This window comes from Zonotrichia leucophrys, chromosome 1 (assembly GCF_028769735.1).
Source record: "Zonotrichia leucophrys gambelii isolate GWCS_2022_RI chromosome 1, RI_Zleu_2.0, whole genome shotgun sequence".
NCBI classification, from domain to species: Eukaryota; Metazoa; Chordata; class Aves; order Passeriformes; family Passerellidae; genus Zonotrichia; species Zonotrichia leucophrys.
Window position 1 is genome coordinate 7,060,355 of NC_088169.1, and position 23,838 is coordinate 7,084,192.

At 37.2% G+C, this 23,838-nt stretch overlaps 1 protein-coding gene across 7 annotated transcripts in view; it reads right to left on the reverse strand.

The window, feature by feature from the left end:
• KDM6A (lysine demethylase 6A) overlaps window positions 1-23,838 on the reverse strand; it is a 152,919-nt gene that overhangs the window by 10,612 nt on the left and 118,469 nt on the right. For all 7 annotated transcript variants that reach the window (XM_064706278.1, XM_064706261.1, XM_064706287.1 and 4 more), the window contains 9 exons: window positions 11,517-11,646; window positions 9,963-10,068; window positions 9,038-9,243; window positions 6,562-6,626; window positions 6,387-6,461; window positions 4,983-5,131; window positions 3,879-3,993; window positions 2,125-2,312; window positions 811-952 (listed from right to left, as the gene is read on the reverse strand). In XM_064706278.1, coding sequence (XP_064562348.1) covers window positions 811-952; window positions 2,125-2,312; window positions 3,879-3,993; window positions 4,983-5,131; window positions 6,387-6,461; window positions 6,562-6,626; window positions 9,038-9,243; window positions 9,963-10,068; window positions 11,517-11,646 — 1,176 coding nt within the window. The remainder of the gene's footprint in view (window positions 1-810; window positions 953-2,124; window positions 2,313-3,878; window positions 3,994-4,982; window positions 5,132-6,386; window positions 6,462-6,561; window positions 6,627-9,037; window positions 9,244-9,962; window positions 10,069-11,516; window positions 11,647-23,838) is intronic.

The following is a 23,838-nucleotide window of genomic DNA, read 5'->3' on the forward strand; positions in this document are numbered from 1 at the left end:
ACATTTCTTGCAGTTGCACCCTTTGAGGAAAATCACTAGACATGCCTGAAGCCTGGAACATTCCTGCATTTTGGAATGTGCATATGAGAAATGTCACTAAACTCAATTATCATTTTACAGATCAATCAATTCATTGTTCAGAAGAGCAAAGGGAAGGAGGCTCTTAAGTTCCTACTTGAGATAAAGATCTAAAAGATTTATACTGGATCTCCAAATGACAACATGAGAACACTAACTACAGGTTCTAGAAATGCAGAATTTAATTTTGCTGTAAAAATCACTATATATTCCAATTCTAATGTTTGAGTTGATGACCTGATTTTCCTGTTTCTGATGATATATACTAAACAGCTGCTGTGATCAAAGCCATTTTGCTGTAAATTGTTGAATAAAATCTATGGCACATTTAACTAAAAAAAGTTACACAGATGATTCTAAAGCTATGCCACAATAACATCATATAAAACATAATAAAATTAGGGATACAAATATTGTATTAGGGATAAATATTAGGGATAGAAATATTGTGTTTGAAATTATATATTTCATATGCTTATTACATATAAACTTCATATATTTATATATAAATATAGAATTTTTTATATTTTTATTATATATATTAATGTATAATATTTTATATAAATATAAAATTAAGGATAGATATTATGTTCGAAAAACAGAATCTTAAGTAACTTTGGTTTGGTTCCCAGGAACAGAAAAGCCTTGCAAAGAACTATTTATAAATCAACCACTGGTTTATGTGTGAAGAGGAAAAGGGCACAGTAAATCTTCAAATCAACAAAAACTTACTTTATCATTTCAAAAAGCTTTGGATCTGAGACCTTGATATTCCGAGCCATATTCCACGAGAGGTGAACCATGGGCACTATGGACTTCACGCTCTGCAGCTTATTCCACTCGTACCGTTCCACTGCCAGCTTGTACTGACAGGCTGCACAAACACACACAACAGCAGCCATCAGTCAGGGAGGAACAATTATCAACCCAGACCACTCTGTTTAAATTAGTAATTTATATCTCTAACAGCTAAACTTCCTTCACAATGAGCCATTCATTCCAACTGCATTTCTATTCTTTGAAATGTCTTAAAAAGGGTATTTATGATGCTGAGAGAACACACAATGCCCCAGCAGCAACGAATACCTGTGTAGACAAGTTACTGGCAAGTGTTTGATTTCTTTGCTGAACATGGAGCAGGTATTTAAAAAATGGTGAATTAGAAAATTTTAAAATATTCCAGATTAAAAAAATCCAGGTTTGAAATGTCTGCATCTCACTCTATTCACAATTTATCATGATTCTACACTGCTATGGTATATAATCTCTTCCTGAGAGAAGAAGTGAGTCAGACTTTTTCATTAAGCAGCCTACTCACGCCACCCTCCTTTTAAAAATGTTTTACAAAATTTACTGTGACTGAACATGAGAGGTCTCTCAGTCAATCACACAATCCTAGAGATGCACTCTTTACTGCACCATATAAAGACATATTTTAAACTACTTAAGAAAACAGAAGTTTTTTTGGAAGTACATTCTCTTCAAACACTTGACAGACTCTTGTTTTAGCAGCGGAATTTCCTTCCACACTCACAGATAAAAATCCTTCCAAGACCATGGATCAAAACTGAAGAATTCTAGAGCAGCAGGTCTGAGAAACCTAATGTTGCTTTATGAACTAAATTTTACATCTGTTTGCATTTCCTGATGCTCTCACCGAAGAGCTATTAGGTACCCACTCTCTCAACAATATTAGAGGACTAGTCCTTAAATTCATATGAAATCCATAGTGCAGTTTGCTGGGTAGAGAACAAATCTGGGAGAAAAAGAAATGGCCTAAGAAGACAGTACATAAATTAATATACACATTTTACTTCTACAAGCCCATTCAAAGCCTGAGTGCCAAGGCTGCATTCTTGCAGCTTTCTCTTTCTCTCACAATGGAATTCTTTAAAGCTTCAACATGTCATATTTTTAAAATACAACACATTGGGGTTTTTTTTATCTAGCAAAGTATGGCAAATGAGTAAGAACTGGTAGGTTCTGTGCCATGTGCAGTATAATATTACCTACACAGAGCTCAGCAGAGGCACTGCTCACACATACCTGTGAGAGGGCCAACGTTCCAGGCAATGTTGTTGCACCAGCCAATGGCCTGAACCCAGTGAACAGTGCCAGCATTTATCCACACCAAATCCCCTGGTCTTTGAATAAATCTATAAACTGGGACATTGGCTTCATACAAATCTTCCAAGTTTGGCCACCAAGATCCCATTAGGAAGTTCATATTGTTCCTGAAACAAGAGCAAAGATAAAGTCTTCAGCATTTCCCAATGGATATGTTAGTGGCAGACATTTCAATAAAACTACCTGTGAAAAATGACCATCACCATGAATGTGTTCAGTGACCCACAAACAGAGCCCAAAAGGAAAGTGTCATCTGTAAAATTCCTGACCACAATTCCATATTTGACACCCTGCAATACATTAGAACACTTTCCCATCCACCTGCCCATGTGAAGTCAGTTTACAGCTTCCAGTTAGGTTCTATTTTCCTTTAAGTTTCCCAGTGTTTTATTGATGCTGAGGCAGACCAACCCTTGCTCAGATCCAGTGTGGCACTGCTGGCCAAAGCTGCTTTTTCCATCACCGCCTGGCCTCCTGGACAGACGACAGCAGCTCCAAAAGATGTTTTTTGTTCTGAACATGTACTCACACTGCCTGTGTGTGCATGTGCAGCTTGCCCACACAACAAGCAACATTTTAACTGTGATCCATGGGTCTGTGCTCTCAGCCAAGAACTGCTGACCCTCCTGAGCAGCATGGAAAAACACCTCCATATGGATTTCCTAACTATGAAGTCTTCCCCTATGGTTATGCAAAATCCACACTCCTCTCCCCATCCTTATCTCAGTATTACACTGCTTTTATACTGCACCATGAGAGATTATTTGCAATGCACAGTTTTCAAAAACAACCAAGTGCCTTTGGAGAGGCACTGTAGACATTTTGTGAGGTTACCAAGCTCTCAGTTTCTCTGTCAGCCTCAGGACAGTGACATGCAAGTAACAAGGCCTGTTGTGCCAGAGACATCACTATTCCATCAGTGGAAATTACATTTTTGAGATTATCTTTTTAAGGGTGGATGTAATAAGAACAGCTGTCAGTAGGCAGGCAGAAAATACAGAGACACTGAGATGAATTCACAGAGCTCTGGAAAAGTTCTGATGTCAAGAGCTTAATCCAGACTCAACTGGGTAAGAAAAATCTCCCACAGAATCAACCTCAGAGGCCCCTGTTTGAGTACTGGCATGATTATGCTCCCTCTATTTTTGTGTATACATGTACAAACAAGTATTGTTTGTATTGTTTTTATTTGTGTATTGTTCTGTTTGTTTTTAAAACCACTCTACACAAGGCACAGCAGAGAAATCCCAATCTTAGAGGTGGCTGAGCAGTTCCCCAATGCTCAGGGTACCTCAGGGAGTTACAAATATGTAAACCTAAGCAAAGGCTGCCATGGCACCTCCTGGGGTCTGAACAAATTATGCTTTCACTCTAAATGCAACAAGAAAACATGCCAAAATACCAGTGACTCTCTATTTGCTTCTGACAAGAGAATTCTGCTTTTGCTTTTGTCACAGGCAACCCAAGTTTCTGTATATTGTACAAATGTGGTATTTTGTATGAACTCTAGATTTTGCATTTTGACCTGCTTTTAAAAGACTTTTCTGACTACATGGAAAACCCATAAAATAATGTCCCCTTAGAACACCCTCAGTAATTTCCACCCTCAGGTCTGAGACAGGCACAAAAGATTTGATAAAAGTAAGAGAAAAACATCATCAAGTCCAGCTTACTTTTCACAGAAGTCATTCATGACACCCCAATAGCTTTCAGGGACAACAAACCATTCACAGTCACCTGGACCAATATTTATATTTACTGAGCAGAAGTTGTTATTTTCTTGATGACCTGAAATTTAAGAGAAAAGTAAACACACTTTATGCAAGGCCTTTCTATCAAAACAGTGCCAGGAAATGCAAAGACACAATTTCTAAAAAAACTTACACCACAGTTTAAGTATTTTTATGTATTTTATATGACACTTACATACACTAAGGTGCTTCACACAGTTAAGCTACCAGTGACATGAGAATTTTTCTTTTGTTAATTTGTAGAAAACAAAATTGGAACTACCAATCTGGGGGATCTGACCAATATTTCAGCAGTTCCTACCTCCTGTAGAAACAAATACTTCAAAAGCTCAGATTTTGTGTTTCATGCTATCTCCTGACAGTCCTGGTCAGTGCAAAATTTTGTGACTTCAGGCACTGAACAGACAGGGAGTACAAAAATCTTTCTGAAAGATATTTCAAAATTCATGTAGAATCATGTAGTATTTTATCTTCTTTAGACAGCTGGAAAACTGAGCCATAATCCCTAATGGAATTTTCTGTAGATCTACTTCATTAAAAAAAAAAAAAAAAAAAAACCCTGAAATTTAGTCCAGATTCCTCAAGTCCCAGTCCAGGTCCCCAGCACAGGACAATTCATCATGGAGTGTTGAGTCCTATTCTCAGACAATAAAAATATAAAAAAGTGGAAGTCTCTGATTTCTAGGACTGCACGAGACCCTCTTGGGAAGCCTCTAGAAGATTCCTAGGTATGTAAAATAAAAATACTGTCCATGTATATAAACCCAACGTTTTCTCCTTAAAGAACCCACTATTGCATGCAGGAGGTCAACAGGACAATTCCCTAGCACTGCAGAAATCCAGAAATTTCTACTCTAAGTGATTTGAGCATGCAGAGTTCAGTTAAGTAAGAACTATAAAAATATTGAATATGTGTATTTATCCCATTTAGGCATGCTGTAAGTATGGGAAATCTGCAGTGCATTTAAATCCAACACCCCAAAGGAGAACCTGATTTTTTAATGGGATTATGATGATTATACTCACCTGGTGTCCTGCTGCCTGGAACCTTCATGTAGAGCTGCACTGTGTTCATGCCCAGGATGGTATGACCAACATGGCTTAGAAGATTTCCTGCTGATACCACACGTACAAAAGCAGGAAGTTTTGTCAGTTCATGGAGTTGCAACTTCCACCTGCAGCAAAATAGCAAATTGACAAACTGTGAATCCCTGAAACTCTGAGAAGAGTCTGGGAAACATAAACATTTCCAAAAAATTGTTAGCACAGGTATCTGTGTTACTCTTTCAATTTTAAAACAATTCCAAATACAATCACAAATCTGACAGGCTAGTTGAGGGGAAAGATAATTTTGTAGCCAAAGCTGAAACTACAGATCAGAAGATCTGGCATCTATCCAGGATCCTACAGGGATTATTTCAAGTAACAAAATCCAAGTCCATAAGAGCCTCACATTGGCTTTGCTTAACTTCATTTGAAGACACTCTCCCAATGTCATGTTCAGAGTAACAGTTTATCATCAACCTGTTTGCATCTACAGATGGAATTTCCTTTATAGAAAAATGGCTTCAATATCTAAAATTCTGTAGCAACCTCTAATCACATCCACAGATGCACACATTGATCTTCTATGCCACAAAAGATGTCATCATCTTAAGTGTCCTTACTCCCCAAACAAATGAACTTTTCTTCTTTTCTCATGACTGAACTAGATCAGAATTTTTGTACTGCACAGCTTAGACATGCTGGATCTTTGATGGAAGTATGTATTAACCAGAGATTGAACCAAATAATTTTTATTGTAATAAAAACATGCTTTCAGAGTATTTCCAATATTTTCTAAGCTACCTTCATCTACCCACATATATAGTTTAAAAAATACTCAATTTTGGTTTTGAGGCTCTTGAGAGGTATCATGGCTTACCCACAGGTAAGCATTGGTCTGGTCTTTCCTACATATTTACTGGATAAAGAAGCAAGAGTTATGTAAAGGTGAAAACATATGACAGTATGAATTAAAGGAAAAAACCCATGAATAACAAAACTTCAGACAAAAAAGAAAAAACCCTTTAATCTTACAATTTTTACACAAAACCTAAAACATTGGGTGTTTTCAGAAGTAAGAAAGTAGCAACCAAACAATTTAAAGCCTCACAATGAAACAAAGAGAATGAATTAGAAGGAGGACTAAAAAGAATGTTTCAACTCATTTCTGGACAAACAAAAATCCTGGGAAGAGAAGTTTGAAAATATTTTTTAGCACGAGAAGGACTTGTAAGAACAGTTTGAAGAGCAAAGGTAACCATTTCATGTGGAAGCTGGAATTTATCAGCAGACTGACTGATGTCTGAGAATACTACTCTGGATTTCCAGAAGGATTATCATCATCTAGAATCCCACTGTGAGCAGGAGAAACTGTAATCAACTTACTTCTTGTCATCTGACAGGTCAATGTTGGTCCCAAACTTGATTGTTTTAAAAGGTCCTCTTCTCCTCCTCCCAGAGCTGCAAATGTAACAAATGGATCAGGCAAATGTGAAAAGGGAATGATGGAAAATAGCACACAGAACCAACTACAGAATGAACAGAGTTATAACACACTTACTTATCAGAAGATGTGGATTCATTATCTGAGTGGTCCTTGTGGTGACTCTTCTTCTCATTTTCCTCCTATAAAATGCAATTTTGAAATGTTTTCACGTATATATAAAAACACACACAAAAGAACATATAAAATATATAGGTATAAAGTGATAACACAGAGATATAAATACATTTATTTCAAGATACTGACACAATCTTTGAAATATCCATGTCTAAGATTTTATCTCAACATTTCTTCATTATGAAGAAAATTAAAAAAGTCAATCAAATGCATTGAAATAAATTTCTTCATGGCTGCAGATTCCATGACACTCAGACAGGACAACAGAAAATGTCCACACTATAAATATTTCTGCTGGCCTGCATTCAAGCTGGAAATGAGAATACTGGCTTGTTCCTTTTTGAGGGTGACCTGGAATCCAGTATTAAAGAATTCTCTTAATATTTTCAAATAAGAACATCTACCTCCCTGCAAAGTCAAGCAGGTATTCTGACAGGAAATTAGGATGACTAATATTTATAAAACTAATTTAATAAAATCCATTATATAAAATCTTTTGAATTTTTCATAGCCATATGCTATTTTAGCACTAGCAGTAGCTGAGACCACGACTAGTGGAAAAAATCCAACCAGTATTAAATGATGCAATTTGATCTTTTTAGCAGACTGTGCTCAAAACCCTATTCTAAAGACTTCTATTTTGGCAAGTATATGGACATAGAAGGAAAGAGACAAAAAGGAAGAAGGAGCTGTCTGGATTCTGTCCAAAGATCTCTGGCTTTGAATGGGATTGTTGTTAAATCTCAAAGTGCCCTGTGTACCTGAGAAAGTCCTATTCATCCTTTGAATGAAGGACAAAGAGAAACAAAAAGGAACCTAGTGATGATGGGTTTATCAAATGCTGCAAGACATGTTAGAAAAGCAATGCAATAGCTGTTAGAGGAATAAAGAAAAAAGATCACTTAGGGCAAGCCAAAGAGAACTGTGGCTATAGAAAGAAGAAATAAAGCTTTCATTTAAACACTGCAGAGTCACCTAAGGACAGGTCAGAGCAGTGTTAGGAAAAGGACACAGGTACAGTGTCTTTCTAATTTCCAGGGGAAAAATGAAAATCATCATTCTTAAAAACTATTTTATGTACTGCATTTTTACCACCAGTTGGTAACAGTGAGGAAAGAAAAATCAGAACACCCTACAGGACACATTGTGGTGCAAATCCAAAGCTGAGGCTTTCAGTGGAATGTGCTAAACTACATATAATTAAAAAAAAGATATATAGATAAACAGATATAGGTAGATATTATATTCCAGTGATGTAATGTTCTCCAGCCCCTCTGGAATGACATACAGGAACAGAACATTGGTGCCACTGCTCAGGAAGCACAGAAACCTTCAGCCAATATCCTACTGAAAATTATTACCATGGCAGAGGGAGGAAAATCCCAGGTTCTAGAAGATTTGTGTGCCCCCCACTTCCCATGGTATTCCTGTTTCTTTTCCTCATCCTGTACCAGTTCAGAGACTTATGACTAGATTCCCTTCTGCTCCCTTCAACTAGCAATTATTTTCTTTGTTTCTAATCCTTTCCTCTAATGCACAAAATTTAAATTTAGAATTTCTCTTTCCCTTCCTACTGAAATCATTCCTGTTTCTGTGTAAAGGCAGTGAAAACTACAATAGTGAATTCCCCACAAAGACCTTTTCCCTATTTTTAACAAACAACTAATAAAAGTGATCTCCTTGTCTTAGTTCTACCTTAGCCCCATCTTTTTGCAAAACCAGGAAACATAAGCCTCCAAGGAGTGCTCATAGCCAATTTCAAGAATATCCTCATAACTCCAGTATAAAATGTTAAAAATACCAATAAAATCACATTTCACAGAATCCCAGAGTAAGAGAATAGTTAGGGTTGGAAGGGACCTCTGGAGTTAGGGGTCCGACCCCTCTGCCAAGGCAGGAAGGGGAAATGTTATTTCTAATACTTCACTCTGTCACATAAGCCTAAAAACTTCTAAACTAAATATGAACTGTTATGTTTGGAACCCAACAAAAGACTAGTATTAGTGTAAACTTCTAATAAGCCACATCCAATTTAATGCAGAAGAGTGGGAAGAACAAAGAAATCTGATTTCAAAACATGTGAAATTAGAAGCAATCCAAATTGTAAAAAAGCCTCGAGTTCTAAATATTTTAATGTGAATTTTGAGATTATAATATAAAAGCTTAAACTAACAAACTTTTGAAGTATGTAATAACCACGATTTTTATATTATTAAACTTAAGTTTACACTAAGCATTTGGGAAGAACAATATACTATTTGTTCCTCTATTCAAAACAGATTTTGAAAATTTACCTGTGCTCTTCATGCTAATGGAAATGTCTCTTTTTCTTTAGCAGTTTCTGCTTTTTCCAACAGCCATTATTAATTGGCTCCAGAGTCAGTATGGAGTTTGTGAATAACTTGAATTAACTTACCCTTAAAGACTCCTGGAATGAGGAGGCCTGGTACTGTGCATATTTAGCAATTGTTGTATGAGATCTACTGCTTTCACAACGCCAGATTTTCTTTGTTCCAGTGGGGTCCCAGTTTTCATCTGCTGGCTGCAGTAGTTGTGTCCTCACTTCTACTATGTGTTCATTATTGGCTTCTACCAATGTCTTAGTAGAGAAGAGTCCTAGATCTAATTAATAGCAATGAAATTAATAAATGAAGGTTAAAATAGAATAAAACATTTCAGGAAAATGCCTGAAGTTACCAAAAGTTTAGTCTAAAATAATTTTTACCATTTAAGTCTGCACAACACTGCCCACCTGAATGTTAATTATTAACACCCAAAACACTTTCCTCCACATATCCAGTAGAAAATTAGAAAAAAATTTGGCAGCCATGGACTATTTTACAAGAAACATTTTACATGCCTTGGCTAAACAAATCAGCAAACAATGTTCAAACCTATTACCCACAAAGTATTTTTCAGAGCAGAGCTTAATGAATGTACTTCCATCATACAACACTGTTTCGTACCAGCAGTGGTAGTTTATCTGCCTAGACTTCAAAATATTGCACACAGTCAAATTATAGAACATTAGATCTAAACACAAAGACATGCATCCAGTTTTTTATAGGAAAATAGCTGGATGTAAACTTCCATATCCACAGCTCAGTTCCCCACTGGGCTCAACAAAATCTGCTGGTTTTGTGGTGAGGTTTTATTTCACAAGACTGAAATTAGAAACAACAGCAAACTGAGAAATGAAAAATTATCCTAACTACTTGGAATATACAGGTAAAATAGTGTTATAGAAATAAAATATCCACTTCTAAGAACTGAGAGACTTCTTTTTAAAAAACATGAATTCCTCCCCAAATTACAAAAAAAAAAAAAAAAGGTAAATTTACCTAATTTAAGCGCTCCAGCAAGGCCACGTATTACAGTAACAGGGTTGTTTGGATTTGTACAAAATTGATGTAAAGGTGGAAAGAAAGCATCTCGTTTATTTTCCAACTGCAAAATTATAATGGAATATTAGATGTCAGATCAATCTAGATTATTCCTTATTTTTAAAACAAGAAAGAATGATAAAACAAAAGAGAAATAACAGAAAGAAAACAGGAATTTTCTGCATTTCCCTGCACTGTGGGGAATGAACAGCTACACCATACAATTCTTGCTATGGTAAATGCTGGGTTCACTCCTGAAATTAATTTGTTACTGTAATTTGTTTCTTGGCAAGAATTATTCCCAGGTTGCTTCAGCTTTGCAACTCAGGTTTCCTGAACTTAATTTCTTTATCTGACAGTAGCCTTGTACATTCCCTAAATCTACAGAATTCTCTGAAGAGCAATACAGTTTCTTTTCAGAAGTAAAAAGTGCTAATTTTACAGCTAATGTATACAAGAAACAGTATAATTAAAAGACTACTCTCATGGTATATCTCATGTTAACCAGAAAGGTTGATTTGATTTTCTTATGCTTCTCTGCACCTATAACCTCAATTTTATGCCATAGCCTCCCTCCTGATTTTTTTTTAATTGCTATGAATCCTTTAGAATGCTGAAGGCATTTCTAGCAATAAACAAAACACAACAGGGAGCTCCCAAAGAGTGGCACAACTGCACAGTCTGTGGCAGTGTGGTGACTTTCCAGCTGTGTGAGGGCTCAACAGAACTGGGATGGACTTTTATTAAGGCAGATGAGTTTGGGTGTAACACCTGGAAAACATCTGGAAGCACCACTGCATCCTAACCCAGTTCTCAGCACACTCAGACCCCAGTGCCAGCTTCTTCTGGTCCCCAAACTGAGGCTTTTCACACTGCCTGTATGGACACACTGTAATTTATTTTTCTGCTATTAAGGAAGTGGATATCCTGTAATTTATTCTTCTATTACTAAGGAAGTTAGCTCAATAAAGCTATTATGAAACTTTATTTTCAGAACAAAAGTTGTAATGCTTGCATAAGAAAATACTACTCAACTAAACCCTGCCTTTTCCTGGTGACATTTTGTTCCTAACAACACCTCAACTTTTATTCATTTTTCTTCACTATGTTTTGTAGCAGATTGTTATGGGAGTTTAGTTTAATTACTTGCTCATTTATAAGCTGTCACTTGCAAAAAATTGTACATACATTTTTGAAATATGGTGCATTGTATATAATGAATTGTTTTGCTTATTGTGCCAACATTTTGAGTATTAAAAGTAAAAAAACTGAAGTATTTTTCCTTTTGTCTACTGAAATTCCTAATTTACAGGTACTTTAAGAGTCAAACTATGTACCAAAATTTTCTTTAAGGCTGGCATTTCTCCTGCCTATATACCAGTCTGGAGAGCACCGTAATTAGAACTCAGTGATGAACAGGACATCTTTAAAATAATTACATTATGTAATTCAGATATCTAAACAATTACAAAAGACAGGCAGCAATGCACTTCTGCCACTAGATTTACTTACATAAATACTAGGTGTAGGTGGATTCAGCTTGTCCTTTGGCAAGGGAGGGTACGGTGGAGGCGGTGGTCGTGGAGGTGGGCATTTATCCAAGAGAATACTACTGTTAGATAAGCCATTTTTACCCAGATTCCTAAAAAGAAACAAGAGCTGTCTCTGTCAATACTTGACAAATAAAATCAATGTGTATCAGTGTAATCTCTTATGCAAAATAATGTTGTATAAGGAGAAACTGTAATTTAAGATGCAAATAAAGCTCGTGTTTTAATCAAGAATTTTCCATGTATAATTTGATATTATTCAAACTTATTCCCACTTTGCCTGCTGAATTTGCAACATCACCACTATTAGTTAAAATACAGCCATTTCCAATAAGAGCAAGCATGACACATTTTGATAAAATTTAACAGGAAAATTTAACATTTCAACTGCAAATGAAGAATCTTAGCAGATGGATCATCATTCCATAGGAGCTGAGGTAGCAGAGCAGAAGTCAGAAAATGACAATGTCTCAACCAAAAAACTGCTGAGTCACAAAACCCAACCACAGCTACACTGCAGACACTGAACTGAGCCACACCTACCCCTCCCTGCCTTACACATTTTGAAGCAGAAGGAGCCACTGCTGTATAATCTATTTTTTGGAGCAATAAGGGAGAGGCCCTGTCCCAGTGAGCTGCTGTCACTGCCCGTGTGTGACTCCAGGGAGAACCTCTCTGCCTGCATTTGCAGCCTCTCCCTGGAGATTTCCAGGTGAGCAGGACCCACTGGATGTGTAATTTTTCCTATAATGGATGACCTGGAAAGTCTCCATCCTGAGCTTAGCCTGAAGTCAACATCCAGTCACCATCACTGGAAATGTACTGACAAAACCATCTCTTATATTCTTGTTAAAAATTACACAACTACTTCAAAATTCTTCCCACTAAACACTATTCAAATCCTTCTTCCAAACTCCTTTGATTCACTGTTGTTACATCCCACAAAACAGGATGTTTCTAATGTATAATTTAGTCATATATATTCATAAAATTCACTGGTTACTAAAGTTTTGTCTCTTTTTTTTTAATAACAACAGTCTTCAGCAGAAAACACAATTTTTTATCAGATGAAACTCCCAGTGACAAAAATTTTCTGCAACTGAGCAACAATGTACAGCCAGGTAGTGAGTAATGAGATCACTGCTTCGAATCAAGCCAGCAGAACCCACAGGATGGACGTGGGGCTTGAGATCAGATCAGACAGACTGACATAATACACAATTTAAATACAACGGGCAAACATCTCCCACACCACAAAGCACACCTGTCACACAGCTCATTCCTTGTGCTAGGTGAGTCCAATGCCAGAATTCCACTTCCAAGAAAGTGAAAGAGTGGTGCAGAAGCTTTGATCACTCATCATCCAACTTGGCAGAAAAATCACTGGCCAGTGTTTAATGTCTGGTGTAGTTATTGCAAAGGCTTCACTGACCCCACAAATACAAAAAAAAAAAAAAAAGCCAACAAAAGCAACCAAAAAACCCCCAAAATCACATGGCAATATAAAATCATCACCCTTCAGAAATTTATTGACCACAGCTGCATGAACCTCATATCCAGACTATCCATGCAAAGTGAAACTAAAATCTAAACAGCAGGTATCAGACATTTCTAAACCTCTGCATTACCAAACACAGAAATAAACCCAACAAAAACAAATGCACAGTATTAGAAACAGGACAGAACTTTGACAAAATTCAGTTTGCACTGATAAACAGCTCTCAGGAAATTTCTAACTTGAGGAAAAGTGAACTTGAAGCAAAAGGGAGATTTGCTCAGAACTAACAGGACTTGAGCTGCTGCAGTCACAGCAAGGTGATCGCAGTGAAAGTTCCTTAAAGAGCACATGGGGGTTTCAGGGAAGGTGACAATGGAGAGAGGAGAAACTTCTGTACACTTAGAGGAATTACAGGTCTGAAAAGGCAGAGGAGAAAGGGAAAGAAAAAGCGTGAAGGAAAAGATCAGATTAACAAAGACATCTCATAAACCCAGCACTTGAAGCTGGTATTACCAACTGCACGATGTAATTTCCTATTAAGCTACTAAAATTCTATGTGGAAATTTTAAGAGGAAAATGGACAAAGAATAGCAAAGCTGAGATAGCAAAATATTCATCATTTAAGTGGCACAGGAAACAGATGGGCAGAATATTTAAAGTTGTCTTTAACAGACCAGCTTCACTCTATCATAATTTTTTCCTATAATTTTTTTAAACTATGAATCAGAATATCTTACTATTAATAACAAGGCAAGAGAACTATTAAAGAACAATTCTTGTAATTGTTAGTGTGCCAAACAGAGCAATAGAAATTATAAAAAACACTATAGAAATACTAAAAATATTTGCTACCATGGTGTGAGTATCCACTGCCAGCCTCTTCACTTCTGGAAATGCAGAACTACAGCCATTGTAGGGAAAGTGAAAGATCCTTTTTGACCACAGCACCTGCGCTGAAAATCCCACATATCCCAGTTTCAAGAATGCAGTTTTTGTGAGAGGGGTGGAAAGGGGCAACAAATACACTGCTCAAGACAAAACAAGCCTGATTTATGCCCCCAAAAGAAACTGGATAGCCAGTCATCTGTGATGATGGAATGAAGAGAAGTCTTCAGTCTTAGGTAAAATCTTTCCCTCTGGCTGTACCTAAACACACAGCTGACCAGAAGCCCAAGTGTGACACAGTTTCAACACCCACAGAACATTTATCAGGCAATTGCCAGACATGTTTTAGGTACAGGATTGATTCTGCATCATCCCACATGCCAAAAAACCCCCCAAAAAGTATCATGGAGATTTAAAGCCACCAGTATCAATTTTAATTCCATTTTAAAATAAAAATTCTACCTCAAAAAATAAAGTTAACAGGATAAAACTTATTTTCCCATAACCAAGAATTATTATCAATAATTATCATTCTTTACATTTATTAAATTAATCACCTCAATATTTTTACTATTTCACTCAACCCTTATGTCACACTGAGAGAATTATGTCTATTTCTCAGGAAGCGTGCTCTTCAAGTCCTCTGGAACTTTTCCTGTTTTCCAAGAACTATTAAAAAAAACCTATATGAATTATAAACAGTTCTCTGGCTTGCTCTTTCAGAGTTCATGGATGCACGTTATCTGGGCCTCTGACTTAAAAATGCCAAATTTAAGTACAACTGCTGTTTAACCTTCTCCTTGACAAGAGAATACATTCCATGATGTGAACATTTTATCTGCCTTTTTCCCAAGCACAGAACAAAAATATTTACTGAACACTCTTGCCTTATTGAACATCCTGATACTTCTGTGCAAACATTATTTTTTTAAATCTTTTTTGGTTTTGTCTAAAGGCTTTCCTCTTCCAAATGTAATTTCTGTGTTTTCTAGAACTGTTAGCTTCAATGCTTTTTAAAATATTTGTCCTTTTTGTTTCTGCTTGTGAGATTATGACTTTTTGATGATAATGAAAAGTTCCTAAACAACTTCCAGTTATCTCTACATTTGGATTTTAGGTACCATTTACAGGTCAAAACAGAGTAAGTTACAAGCATTTGTGCTTAAGCAGTCAGTTTTGTTGTGAAGTCAGTCTAAGTGAATTATTATTTGAGGATTAGCTGTATGAGAATTAACAAGGTTTTACTGCTCAAGAGATTACAGTTATTCAGAAGAACAAAATTAATACCCTCTCTTCCACCAATAAAAAACCACGTTTAAAATGAACACATGGAACTGTGGATTTATTTGATACTCTATCTCAATTCTATCAGAATTAATTAATCCACAAAGAGGAAGGAACAAGACATTTTATTTCTGAAAGGTGCCTGCAGAAGGAGTCAGCTGAAGCTCTGGGCTGCACAGCACCCACTTGGAGCCCTCCTGCCTTAAACCAGAACCTCCCACCCTTCACAATTAGCAGATACAATCAGTTGTTTTCTTACTGGGAGTTATTAGAAAACCACAAAAAAAACCAGCTGTCAATGCCCAGCAGCCTGGGAAGGAGGAGGTTACACACAACTCAGCTTGGCTCCCTGAGCTTCCCCTCGCCAAGCTCCTTCTGTAGCCAGGGGAGAGAGAGGAGCTCTCAAAGGGAATAGAAAGAAGTCAAGTCAAGCTTACATTATGCTTAAATGCAAGTAATGCCAGATAATTACACAACCTGTTTATCATGCAATTCCCTACCCCAGCCTTTCACAACCAGGTACTAGCTGGCAATACTCCCAGAGATCTTTCATGAAACACAGAAAAACCTACAATAGAACCGTGGATTTTCTCATTATGCAAATGTATTTCTAATTATTTTTCAATTCTGTTCTGATTTTGACCTCAACAGTACAGGTTGGCAGTGAATTTCATAGGTTAATTACATGTTATGTAAGAAGTAATGTTCCTTTTTTTCTTCTCTTAATGACTTTTACATCTTTCCTCTATTTCATTTGCTAATCACCTTGCTCTGAGGCTGTAAGACAAACAGAATCACATCACTGTCTTACGTAAGAAAATCATTATAACAAGTGGCACCAAACTTTTCATATGCTTGCCTTTCCCTCTGAACTGCAAATTTTCCCTTTTTTTTACTCCCATATAATTCTGCTTCCCACTTGCACAGTTCTGTATTTGCCTTCTGAACAAAACAGAATATTCTAAGCAGTGTTTAGCTTGTGAAATCACAGTGTTTAAAATTTTATTCTTAAAACTTTTGCTATGGTAAAAATCACTGGCCATTGAAAAGTACTTTTCGAGGAACTTAGCAATTCTGTCTTGAAGCCAAAGAAGTCCTTTGTTTCTAAATAAAATTCCCAATAAAACAAGAATTGCTTTTGTTGTTTTTAAAAACAAAACACTAATTTAATCCAGGTCCTTCCTCCACAAAGTGCTTCCCCTCAAATAGATTTAGGCTCTTTTCCTGTGGATAATGGAGCTCCCAAACTAATGATTCACTGACTTTCCAGACCAGGCTCAGGGAGCAGCACCTTCAGTAAGGACAGAACAAATTTTTTTCTGCCCTGGGCTCCAACAGAGCCCTTGGAGCAAGGAGAAGTTTGCCCACCTGAGCCTCTGCCATTCCAGCTCCTCAGGAAATGGATTTACTGCCCTTACATAAATGCTGGCCATTTATCAGCCCCTTTTCCAGACTGCTCAGCCCAGACCACCTTCACAGAATCAACAAACCATTAAGGTTGGAGAAGACCTCTGGGATGATGGAGTCCAACCTGAGACCAAACACCACTCTGTCAACTTGACCATGGCACCACGTGTCACCTTCAGCTGTTCCCTGAACACCTCCAGGGAGGGTGACTCCACTGTCTCCCTGGGCAGCCCATTCCAATGTCTGATCACTCTTTCCATGCAAAAATTCCTCTGTTTGCTCTCTGTCCTGTACTTTTATCATTTTACAAGGCCCCTTGAGAGCAGCTCATCTCTCCTGGTCTCCTGTCACTTTTCTCAGTGGATTGCTCTACACTTTCCCTCTTTGAACACCAAGCAAAAAGAACTATAAAAAGGCCTCATTAGCTCCTTTTGAGACACATTACAGTCTAACCTACACCTCTCATTTGCCTTCCCCAATCATGCCAAACTGGTAAAGCTTTCAAGCTCAGAAATGCTTCAGAGTTGTCAAGTGAGTCTTTCCATGGATCACCATAAAAATGACAAGGACAACTTCCAGCTGACACATGGGCTCTTCAGAACTGCCTGAGGACCTCTGGAGTTTTGTTTGGACCTCTGCCTGTTCTTTCAAGGCTGTGAACACACTTTAATAAACAATGAAGAAAAATAATAATAACCAAGAAAGTTCTTATTTCTTTCATGAGAAACAATACAAATCAACTCAGGAACTTCTCTACACTGCTTAAACTAAGGACCTGACCTCAGATCAGCTTTAGAAAGGACAACTGGGAGACTTTAACTGAGATGGATCCTGCGTTTCTATCCCTGCTCTGGGATGGTAATGAGATGCACCAGTTGAAACACTGAGTGAGAAACTTGCTGGTTTCACTTCAGTAGAAATAAACACCTCGAGTGTTGAATCTCAAGTCTTGTGATAATGTTTCATTAATTCTCCTTTCAGAAAGATTGCTCACAGGGAAAAGATACTTACATTTCTAAGAGCACAGAAAAGAGCTTTTGATAACAGTCTTTTTAAGGAAACTTGATACACAACCAGACCAAGAAGCACACTCTTCTTTTTTTCCCCTATTAACAATGGGCTTTTCTAGTAACCAACTCAGAGCAGTTATTCTTAGCATGTTTTCTTCTTTTAATTACACGGTTTTCACTTATGCTCAGAAATTACTTGGGGTTGTGTTGGTTTTTTGTTGTTTTGTTGTTGCTGGTTATTTTTTCTAAATGACCTTAACAGGAGATTTTCTTTAGGATTCTTAGGAAGGATAATTAATCTAATACTGCACTCTTTTATCTGTTAATTTGCTCAGAGGCCTAAAGAATTTTACTCCACTATGTAAACAGTTTACCAAACATAATTTAGTTGGTTTATAACCACCTTAAAATTTACTGCTGCAACCAGTTTTATTGGTAGGGAAGACTAACCAGATCCCACTTCCCTGAATCACCTTCTCAATTCCTTTTCATCCCTACACTCCAGCAGCAGTTTAACAAGATGAGCACATTTGCCACCCCACTGTTCTCCAGAACAGCATCTTAATGAGATTTGCATATCTGAGTCAATAGCTCAGCTCCTGCATTTCTCAATTCCTTGTGGCTTTTCCGTGACATTGTCTGGCCCTTCAAGGGAAGCTCCTTGTACAAGTATTAATTGCTGTGCCAGCACCCTATGTCTGACCCCTTCTCAGCCTCCTCAACAACCTCATTTCACCCCAGGAACAGAATGGAGCTCTGTTAAATATTTCCTCAACATTCGCACCAAGGAAGATGGATATAAAGAAACTTTTCAGCCTCCACAATTATCTTGCCCTACTTAAGTGCTCACTTTAGTCTTTGGCAAAACAAAGCATTTACCAAGTCTGTTTCTACAGAGCAGACAACCCATTCACACGTAATAAAAGAAGAATCAAACTGAGCTTTCTCTTTGGCCTGTGTTTTGCATTTTATGGTACAAAGCATCTCCTTTCACCTAATGGGTTCACTTGAGCAGCTTTTATTAAGACAACACTTGTTTATGTAAGGCAAAATGACAGTATCCCAGCATTTATTTCTGTCTAACTAATTCTGATTTTATTTTATTGTGATGCAAGACTTCTGAATGCCTCTTCTAATAAACTGCTTTCACTGCAAAAACCACCAAATTTCCCTACTTCTTATGCTCCTCTGTTCTTAAGCAACACACAAAACCCTTGGAACTTTAACAGGTCACTTTTTGGTGGTGAGCATTACCATAAAATCCCTCCTGTGAGATGAGCAACTTCATTATCCTGCAGTTCACTCTCCTGCACTGGGTCAATTGTAGTTACCTTGTGAATCAACTCTTGTGCTTTACTTAATCCCAAACTGCTACTAATTCCAGATCTTTGTGCTCTAAACACAAATAAACATGTAGGGTCTAAAAGATGCAAAAAATGGCTCTTTTAGACAAGACTTTTTTAAACATGAAAGCATCTGAAGAAAAAAAAATAACAACTAGACATCTGTGGACTTCAATGCAACTTACAAAGAATAAAAACAGCCTGGTTATGAAGTAAGCATATAGTAAACAGAGCCAAATGCAGCACAATGAGAAAGAAAATAAAAATGAATAATCTAGTGCTCCAGCTATATAAAAAAATTCCAAGTTACATCCACCTGTTCCTACCTGTAAAAACATCTATTTTTGCCTGGAGAACACTATCAAGACAACAGATTCCATTGACTACCGTCATATAGCAAGAAGAATGTGCCAGAAGATAACAGAATGTAATTATCCATATTAGAGATAAAGCCAGAATAATTTCTGAACACCTCAAATAAAATAAGGGTATGTATGCAACAACTGACACACATGAATACATTTAAGGCCCAATACAGTGTAGCTCCAATATAAAAAAACTAATTCTAGAGGACAACTCCCCTCTCTCCGTGCATTAAGCTTATTCAACACAGGTGTCTGGGGTCTTATCTGCTCTTTTTATCTGCTGTGTTTTAGGGTTTGTTGTTGTTTTTACAGAAAAAAAATATTTTTTCTGTAAAATTTCTGTAATATAATGTTTTCTACTGTGGATAGGTTTTCTGCAATTTTTACAGTAGTTCTTAAAATCAACACTTTTGGTCACAAATTCGTATTTGAATCTCAAGATACCACATGCAGAGACAGCACCCAAATATTATCAGTCCTACAGGAAGTACTTTCAATTCTTTGTTATTGCATTCCCACACAGTGTGTTAAAATAAAGGTCAACATGCAGTATTGAAGCTCACAGTATCTGATACATTAGCATATAAATATCTTCCATTTTACTACATATATATATTATTTTTGCTATTCAGCAGGCCTTTGAGCAGATTATCTTTTCAAGTTCTCCCTCCCAGACATTTTTCTTTATGTCAATCATGCACACAACTGCTGTAACAATGATGTTCTGCCCAAAATTCTGCTCCAGAGCTGTCATGTGTATGCCTGTACATCTTAAAACAAAGCAAGGGCTAATCAGCTACTCAGTAAAAGAGTGGGAAATCTCTGTCTTCAACTTTAGGAACACAACTGTCAGACATATTACAATGGCAGGAAAAAAACCCCACTATTAATATATTATACAGGGTCTATATACAGAGTTATAATTTTTATTAGCATGAAATAACAGATAACCAGCTCTAGCACAGGTGAGCTACTGTATTTCTCACAGTCTGTTATTATTAGCAGACATATGCAGAATTTCCTGAAAGCTTTGTTTGCCTAGAAGAAATCCTGTCTCAAAAGCTGTAAATGTAGTTCAGACTGATGCAGTAATTGACCTCAGAGCTGCTAAAAAATCCAAGTCTCTCCTCCACTTTTCCCTATCATCCTGCTTCTAAGCGCTCTGCCTTGCTGAATGAAGGTGCAGACAGGCTGAAGAGGGAGCTCTCAATCTCCTGTCTGTATGAAAGAAAGGGAAAAAAGCACATTAACAACACCTAACACCTTCTGAGCTGTCTGCAAACTGCACAGGACAAAGTATCAGCTTACCTCCCTTGAAAAATTATGATTACATGAGCCTGTACTGACTGTAAGAAGCCAAATGAAACACTTTATGAGCCTTCCTTTATCATGGAAATTAAATATCATTAGGAATACTACACCTCCCTCAAAGAGCACAAACATAAGGACTTGCTGGTTTACAGACTTTGTAGCTAAAATGACAAATATTTTGCTACAAACACTAACTGCAGATCTCTCAGACAACAGCACACCAAACACATCAAAATGGAACATTTCACTAGAGTAAAACACTTCCTATTACTCTCTCAAGAAAGCTACATTCCAATTTTGGAGGCAGATCAGGTAAACTTTAAAAAAAAACAAAACAAAGTCTCTAACAGTTTATATTATGCCTATCTGCAATGCACTCACCCAAACACCACACACTGAAGCTATTTTTCATACTTCTACTAGAAAGAACACATACATGGTCCCAATTAAAAAAAAAAAAAGCTGTTAAGCTGTTATTTTTTATGAATGTAGTATGTGTAGCAATGTCACTTGGAAATGAACATTACAGTAAGACTTAATATTTGAAAGATGACAAAATAGGCTCCCTAAAGGGTTTTTTCCTCTCTTTTATAAAATTTATCTCAGTAACAGATAGTGACAGACTGCTATATCATGGATCAGTATTAGTCATCAAATCCCACAACATTAGGAACTACAAGCTCTCAGTCACAGTAACAGATGCAGGGGTTTTTTGCAGAATGATAGAAACATGCTTTTATGCTATTTTTTTAATATCAAAAGAGTAATGCTCAAAACCACCATATTTTGCTATATAAAATATAGCAAACATACATCCTAAATAAAGTGTTTTGAAGTAAAATATATTGAGGTGATAAAAATTCCAATAAGAATTCTAACAGAGAAAAATACAGACAACATTTCAACTAAAAGAACTGCAAACAGAGTTCAGGATGGAAGACAGCAGAGTACAGCCCAAAACATTCAATAACCCTATGCTAATGATTAAAGGGACTTCTGTGAACTTTAAAGGCATCTTAAGTAACATTTTCAAACACAGTCAACTGTAAAGGACAACTACAGAAATTACAGTGCTCTAAATGGTCATTTAAAATTCTCATCTTGTTTGGATTTTGAACAATTTTTTTTAAGAAAGCAGGCAAATCTCTCCAAAACTACCAAGAAAACCTGAGGACTTGGAGGTATTTTCCACAGAGAAGGCTGTGAGCAGCAAGCACTAAATGTGAATTTGCAAAGCTAATGACTGCCTGACAGGCTCCCTGCTAGCACAGGCACCAGAGATGAACACTGCCAGATTTAGCTGCATCAATTTAAGTTATTATTGCTCAGGGTTCAGCCATCCTCCTCTGCCACAGCCACTGGCTATTGCAGGGGGGTTGAATTTGCTGCATTTCTAACACCACTGTAGCCTGCAGTGAAATATCTTTGCCACAAGTCATTGCTAAGAAGTTTTATCTGAACTTCTACAACCCAGCCTTCCACACTCTGTGCCATTCTGCATTTCCAGCCATGAAAACACCTGGGAAAACACTGTGCAATTTGCCCAACCACACTGCAATCCCTGCCAGGTTTTCTAGTGGCTGGCTTCACATTTTGCCTTTATCTAGTCTGCCTCTGATCTAAAATGATCCAAGCTTACTGACTAAAGGTAAAAACCAACAGTAACACACCTGCTGATCAACTGGAACATAAAATGGACCAACCCTGAACTCCTGAACAATCAAAAATACCTGAACTGCAACACAGACAGACTCAACAATCTGCTGCACAAATGCATTTTTAACCCAATCCATCAGCTAAACAGCTCCTGGGATTCAGCTATAGATGCTGAAACCATCACTACCCAAAAAGCCATCTCTGAAGGACAAGCTGACACACCAGATGGCTGTGTGACCACTCAGGGGGACACCAACAGGCTGGAGAAATGGGCCAACACCAATCCTGGGCATTCAGCACAGGCAAATGCCAAGTCCTGCAGCAGGGGAAGAACAACCCCATGCACTGGTACATAGAAAATAGAGATTTTCTACATCAGGGGTGACCCAGCATGAAGAGCTTTGTCCAGGCTGACTGGAGTCTTTCCACCCTTGGAAATATTTAAAACCTGGCTGGACATGGCTCTGAGCAACCTGCCCTAGCCGGCCCTGCTGGGAGGATGGATGAGATGATCTCCACAGAGGCCCCTTCCTGCACCTCCCACCTCAACACTCTGTGATTATTTATTACTTTTCCAATGAGAACACTGATTTGTGATGACAGACCAAATCTGTCTGACTTATCAAGAAAAAATGATTCTGAAGAGCTTAATAGCAGCTGAACACAACTTAAACATTCATCATTTTCAACATCTACACTGTTGCTGTTGTTTGTTATCTAAAGAGAAGCACTTGTATAGCACCCACAAACTACAAGTCGTTACTGAATAAAAGAAAAAAGTCCAAACAACTTATTTTCCTTTTGCAGGCGCTGTATCAAAGCTCCTCACAGAAATTAAGCTGTAAACCCCATGAGAAGGATACACAATTTGAAGCAATAAATTTATCTGACATTTACTGGTCTCATGTACCTACTTCAGAAGTCTTCCTTCTCTAAGAAAACAGTTGTATAAATGCTAGAAATGAAACCATATTGATGTCCAACCAAAACAACCAAATGTCAACCAAATAATGAAATAAAACCATTAGTTGCAGTGGTCAAAAGTTTTTTTCCAGTTTAAAATAGACTTTTCAACTATATTCTCCACAGTAGTCAGTTTAATGAAAAACAATCTAAAGGTTTTGAGAAGAAGCAGGATTGTACAAACTGATGCTATAAAATATTTCAACATTCCAAGTATTTTAAATCTATTACTTAAGCTTTTAAAAATCTGATTTACTGTGCTTCTTTTAATACAAAACCATTTTTATTTAGTAAGAGAGAGCTACTCTGGCCATCTGGTAATCTGTACATTAAATTTAAATTATCCAGAACAAGATTCCACAACTTTTCCACTCCATTTTGCCTACATTAAAATGATGTTTCCCTCAGAAATCTGCATTACCAATCTTCTGACACAGAAGTGGACCTTGAAAAATATGATGTGTAGGAGTAAGGAAAGAAACCCATGAGAAGGAGTCACAGAAAGACACAAGGCTGAAACAGGATTGAGGCTCATCCAGGCAAGATGACTGTGGATACCAAA